The sequence below is a fragment of the Orycteropus afer genome, unplaced genomic scaffold, assembly GCF_000298275.1.
Source record: "Orycteropus afer afer isolate SDZICR_OR568_19922 unplaced genomic scaffold, OryAfe1.0 scaffold00045, whole genome shotgun sequence".
NCBI classification, from domain to species: domain Eukaryota; kingdom Metazoa; phylum Chordata; class Mammalia; order Tubulidentata; family Orycteropodidae; genus Orycteropus; species Orycteropus afer.
The window spans coordinates 1844674-1851071 of record NW_006921632.1 but is presented as its reverse complement, the minus strand read 5'-3'; the positions used below and the strand labels follow the sequence as shown (position 1 = coordinate 1851071).

Below are 6398 nucleotides of genomic sequence, written 5' to 3'. Positions count from 1 at the left end.
CCACACATTTTCTCCAGGTTTCTGTTTGTACATACTAGAAAAATCAAGCTGTTCTTTTGGAGTGTAGCATACCTCTTCCTGGGTCACACTTTGTACTTCACCATTTGGGACTGCTGGAGTTAGAAGTCTAGAAGCAAAACTGGGTGGTGAAGGTGGTTCCTGGGAACATTTAACAGTGTCTTGTAAGATATCTGCCTTAGGCAATGCCTCAGACAATGTCCCAGATGTCACCTAGTTGATATCTCAGACAATGACTCATTAGGCATAGCTGGGTTAATCTCATCAGATGTGAGTAAGAGGATTAGTTTTGCTGGCAAGAGTGATTCAATGGAATTTAGGGGCTCAATGTCCCCAGCTTCCTGATTATCTGCCCATATGTCCCCATCCCAAGTTTCAGGATCCCAATCAATGCCCTCACTTTTTTTTAACTTCAGGTACCATTCAAGATTGGGAATTCAATTGCATTGTAATTCAGCCACTCTTACAATAAGACTCTGGGTTTGGTTTTTGGCAGTATCAGCTCTGTTACTACAATAAATAAGTCTTTCTTTCAAGGTACAATTGGTAAAATTGACGTATGCAGTGCTCGAGCTATGACTTTGAAGCCCAAGCTCATCTCCTTCTTTCACCACTCTGTCTAGCATTAGTAGGACCAACAAACCAGCTTCTCTATACTTCTCATTCTGACAAGACTGCAGAAAATTATCACACACCTAATTACCCAGAGCCTCACTTCTCACCAACTTTTTCTATTGGTGGTGATATTCTGCATATTAATATTGCTGCATCATGCCATGAATTAGCAGCCCCCACTTTACTAATGGGGAGTGCTGGTGGTGTAGTGCCTAAGGCATTTGACTGCTAACCAGAAGGCTGGAGGTTCAAACCCACCAGCCACTCCTTGGAAGGAAGGTTGGGCAATTTACTTTCTTAGAGATACCGCCTTGGACACCCAAGGAGGTGTTGCTGTGAGTCAAATTGACTCGATGGCAGTGAGTTTGGTTTTTGGTTTGGTCTTTACTAATGAAGCTAAAGAAGCAGAGTCATCTGTACCTTTAAGACTAGTCAGATTTGAGAACCAATGTAGAAAACTCATCCTTATGATTTTGTTTCTCTAGAACCACTCTCAATACCAAATGTCTTAGACTGGGTTCTCTAGAGAAGCAAAAGCAGTGAAGCCTATATGTGTGTGTGTGTGTGTGTGACATTAGACTAGAGGTTTCTCTTGACTCATGTAGTTGCAACGGCTGAAAAACCCAAGATCAGCAGGTAAGATGGCAAGCTGCTGGCTCATGGGCTGTGGAAGGTGATTAATCCCAAGATCATCAGGCAATATGGCAGGTTATTGGCTCAAGTCCAAAGAACCGGAGGTCAGATGATAATAAACCAGATGCAGGATTCAGATTGAGTAGAAAGCAAGAGAGCTTTGCCAGATGTCTATATATATTAGAAGCAGCCCACACTGCCGAGAAAATTCCCTCTCAACTGACTTGCCTGCTCATAGCTGACCTCATCATGGAGGCAATTACATTTTATCAGATCCCATCATGGAGGATGACCACATCATAACTGCCAAACCACTGAGAGTCATGGCCCAGCCAAGGTGGCACACAAACAACCATCATAACCAGTTAACACTACTATTATTCAAACTTAGGCACCAACTACTAAAGCCAACGATGAAGAAGTTGAAGATTTTTACCAACTTCTGCAGTCTGAAATTGGTCAAACATTCCGTCAAGATGCATTGATAATTACTGGTGATAGAATGCAAAAGTTGGAAACAAAGAAGGATCCGTAGTTGGAAAATATGGCCTTTGTGATAGAAATGCCAGAGATCACATGATAGAATTTTGCAAGTCCAAAGACCTGTCCAGCATTTCTTAAGCTTACAGAGCTGAAGAAGAAATTCAAGCCTCAAGTTGCAATACAGAAGGATTCTTTTGGGGGAGAAATATATATATTCCGATAATGTTGGCTTTATTCATCTGTATGGTTCACAATATGCCTTGTTGTTGCTGTGTGCCTCCAAGTCAATTTCAACCCTCTAGAACAAAGTAGAACTGCCCTCATAGGGTTTCCTAGGCTGAAATATATCTATATCTATATTTAAATTTTACTGTGATTTGAGTGAAAGTTTACAGAGCAAATTCATGCAGCAGTTCAATACACATTTTGTTTCATGCCATAGACTGCAATTCCCCACAATGTAACAGTTCTCTTCCCACTTCCTCCCTGTAGTTACCTCTTCACTGTGTCCTTCCCTCCCATGCACATCTGTGCCCCCCACCCCCAGCTGTCTCCCTGTGCAAACACTGCCCTTCTGTTCTCCCATGATTCATCACTCCAAAGAGTCTACCTACCTGATGTAAATGTTCACTCCATATGCTTGTCCATTGTTTGGCTGAAAGCTACAGGAGTGAGTTCAGTTCCTGACCTGAAGGGTAGCTAGGGACCATAGTCTCACATAGTCTCAGGGGTCTCACCAGGCTCTATCAGATCATCAAACTTGTTCTTTTTTTTTTTTTTCTTTCTTTCTTTCTTTTTTTTTTTTCCATAAAGATTTTGAGTTTTGTTCCACATTGTTCTCCCACTCTATCCAGGATTTCCTGCACTGATCCTCTTTGGGCAAAATATTGAACAATGCAGAAAGCATCCAAAGAAAATGGAGTACAGAGTCACGGTACCCAAAAGAACTGGTCAACATTCAGCCATTTGAGGAGTTAGCATATGATCAAGAACTGATGGTACTGAGAGAAGAAGTCCAAGCTGCAATGAAGGCATTGGCAAAAGACAAGGCTTCAGGAATTGATGAAATACCAATTGAGATGGGCCAACAAAAGAATTCAGTACTGGAAGCACTCACTCGTGTATGCCAAGAAATCTGGAAGATAGTTCCCTGGCCAAAAGACTGGAAGAGATTCATACTCATGCCCATTGCAAAGAAAAGTGATCCAACAGAATGTAGAAATTATCGAACAGTATCATTAATATCACACGCAAGTAAAATTTTGCTGAAGAAATTCAGAAATGGTTGCAGCAGTACATCAACAGGGAACTGCCATAAATTCAAGCTGGATTCAGAAGAGGATGTCCAATGAGGGATATTATTGCTGATAATAGATGGATCTTGGCTGAAACAGAGAAGACCAGAAAAATATTTATCTGTGTTTTATTGACTATGCAAAGGCATTTGACTGTGTGGAACATAAAAAATTATGGATAATATTGCAAAGAATGGAAATTACAGAGCACTTAATTGTACTCATGCTTGGTCTTTGTATATAGACCTAGAAGCAGTTGCTTGAACATAACGAGGAGATACTGTGTGGTTGAAAATCAGGAAAGGTGTATATCAGGTTTGTATCCTTTCACCACACTTATTCAATCTGTGTGCTGAGCAAATATCCTGAAGCTGGACTACATGAAGAAGAATGTGGATCAGGATTGGAGGAGGACTCATTTACAACCTGTGGTATGCAGATGACACAATCTTACTTGCTGAGAGTGGAGAAGACTTGAAGCATTTACTGATGAAGATCAAAGACTACAGACTTCAGTATGGATTACATCTCAACATTAAGAAAGCAAAAAAAAAAAAAAAAAAAATAGGACCAATAAATAACATCATGATAAATGGAAAAATATCGATGGTGTCAAGGATTTTCTTTTATTTGGATCTATAATCAACACCCATGGAAGCAGCAGTCAAAAAATCAAACAATGTATTGCATTGGGCAAATCTGCTGCAAAATACCACTTTAAAGGGTTAAAAAGCAAAGATGTCATTTTGAGGACTAAAGTGTGGTTGACTCAAGCCATGGTATTTTCAATCGTCTCATACATGTGTGAAAGCTGGACAAAGAATAAGGAAGACAGAAGAATTGATGCTTTTGAATTATGAGGTTGGCGAAGAATGTTTAATATACCATGGGCTTCCAGAAGAACCAACAAATCTGTCTTGGAAGAAGTACAGCCAGAATGCTCCTTGGAAACAAGGATGGTGAGACTACATTTTATGTACTTTGGACATGTTATTATAAGGAGCTAGTCACTAGAGAAGGACATCATGCTTAAAGTAGAAGGGCCAGTGAAAATGAGGAAGACCCTCAAGGAGAAAGATTGACACAGTGGCTGCAACAATGGACTAAAGTATAGCAACAAATATGCACATGGTGCAGGCCTGGGCAATGTTTCATTCTGTTTTACATAATGTCACTAGGAGTCAGAATTGACTCAATGGCACCTAACAACAGCAGCAACATTTAAACAGCCTGGTTTCTTCTACAACCACAAAAAGTTGTTAGGGGAAAACTAGGGGCAGGGGAGGGAGGAGCAAAGGAAACTGAGCGATAAAGAGATCAAAATGCAATGTTATGGACCTTATTTGGTTCCTGATTCAAATAAACTAACTGTAAAAAAAATATATAGAGAGAAAGACTATTGGGGAAACTTGAATGCTGTAGTGGCCATTCTCCAGAATGGCCCCCAACGATCTTTGTCCCTGAATTTCACACCCTCACGTAGTTCCTTCCCACACTGAAGTAGGGTTGGCCTGTATGACAAATGGGATATCATGTTTTCATGCAGATAACACATGCCATACATTTGTTTGCAAACCATGCAACCTCACTGCACATTAGTCTCCTATGTGCATGCTATGTGAGTTATATGTGTGTCCATTATTTGTATGTGTGCAGTATATGCAAGGGAGACAAACTCGTGTGTCGGTTTGTCCTATCGTGGTGACGTGTTGATGTGAGTTTTGAGGCTGAGCCACTGGTGTTTCAAACCCAGTGGGATGCACATGGTGCACAGGTATCAGCCCAGCTTACAGACTGAGACAGACTAGGAAGACTAGACAGACTTCTCAGAGAATTGGCCAGGGATAACCTTATGAATAGCAAAGAAACACTGGGTTTTTTTTTTTTCTTCCCCGGGCGGCTGCATACTGGCTGTGGGATGGAAAGTGAAGCTTTAGCGGCTGCTGCGAGGCTGTGAGAAGCAGCCAGCTAAGGGAAGGAGGCAGCGGTGGCAGCCTGCCGGTGAGCAACAGAGAAGAGGGGGCCTGGGTGAAGCACCTGCAAGCACGGGCAGCAGCCCCACCATGGCGATCCGTAAGAAGAGCACCAAGAGCCCCCCGGTCCTGAGCCACGAATTCATCCTGCAGAATCACGTGGACATCGTCTCCTGTGTGGCGATGGTCTTCCTGCTGGGGCTCATGTTCGAGATAACAGCAAAAGCATCTATCATTTTTGTTACTCTTCAGTACAATGTTACCCTCCCTGCAACAGAAAATTAACAGGCGAATGCACTTCTCCAAAACGAAACACAGCAAGTTTAATGACTCTGGTCAGCTTAGTGCATTCTACCTTTTCTCTTGTATTTGGGGCACATTCATTCTAATCTATGAAAACTACATCTCAGACCCAACTATCTTGTGGAGGGCCTATCCTCATAACCTGATGACATTTCAAATGAAGTTTTTCTACATATCACAGTTGGCTTACTGGTTTCATGCTTTTCCAGAACTCTACTTCCAGAAAACCAAAAAAGAAGATATTCCTCGTCAGCTTGTCTACATTGGTCTTTACCTCTTTCACATTGCAGGAGCTTATCTTCTGAACTTGAATCATCTAGGACTTGTTTTTTTGGTGCTGCATTATTTTGTTGAATTTCTTTTCCACATTTCCCGCCTGTTTTATTTTAGTGATGAAAAGTATCAGAAAAGATTTTCTCTCTGGGCAGTGCTGTTTGTTTTGGGAAGACTACTGACTTTAATCCTTTCAGTACTCACTGTTGGCTTTGGCCTTGCGAGAGCAGAAAATCAGAAGTTTGATTTCAGCACTGGAAACTTTAATGTATTGGGTGTTAGAATTGCTGTTCTGGTATCTATTTGTATTACTCAAGCATTCATGATGTGGAAGTTCATTAATTTCCAGCTCAGGAGATGGAGGGAACATTCTACTCAAGCACCAGCTGTGAAGAAGAAACCAGCAGTGACTAAAGGCAGGTCTTCTAGAAAAGGAACAGAAAATGGTGTAAATGGAACAGTAACTTCAAATGGAGCTGACTCTCCCCGAAAAAGAAAAGACAAATCCTCATAATCAGTTTCAAGCTAATTGATTTATGTCCCCAAAGAAATCTGCTTTTTGCTATACCTGTCAGCACTAGAGAATTTTTTCTGTTCTTGAAAATACAATTTGTGCTTTGGAAAAAAAAAAAGAAAAGAAACACTGTTTGATACATTACCGCGCAACTTTATGAATAGTCTGGTTAGGTTAGAAGGCTCTCAAAACAGGACTGGGAAAGAACTGCATCATCAGAGTAAACCCAGCCTTACTCATATGGATAAGGTAAAGCTTTCGAGACCTCCATTTGCTGATGTGGCATCACTC

At 41.2% G+C, this 6398-nt stretch overlaps 1 protein-coding gene across 1 annotated transcript; it reads left to right on the top strand.

Moving 5' to 3' along the window:
- The first annotated feature begins 5107 nt into the window (after window positions 1-5107).
- On the top strand, window positions 5108-6107 carry LOC103194523 (translocating chain-associated membrane protein 1-like). The gene is given in 2 exon segments (XM_042780547.1): window positions 5108-5292; window positions 5294-6107. Coding segments are annotated over 2 exon segments (999 nt in total).
- Window positions 6108-6398: the final 291 nt, after the last annotated feature.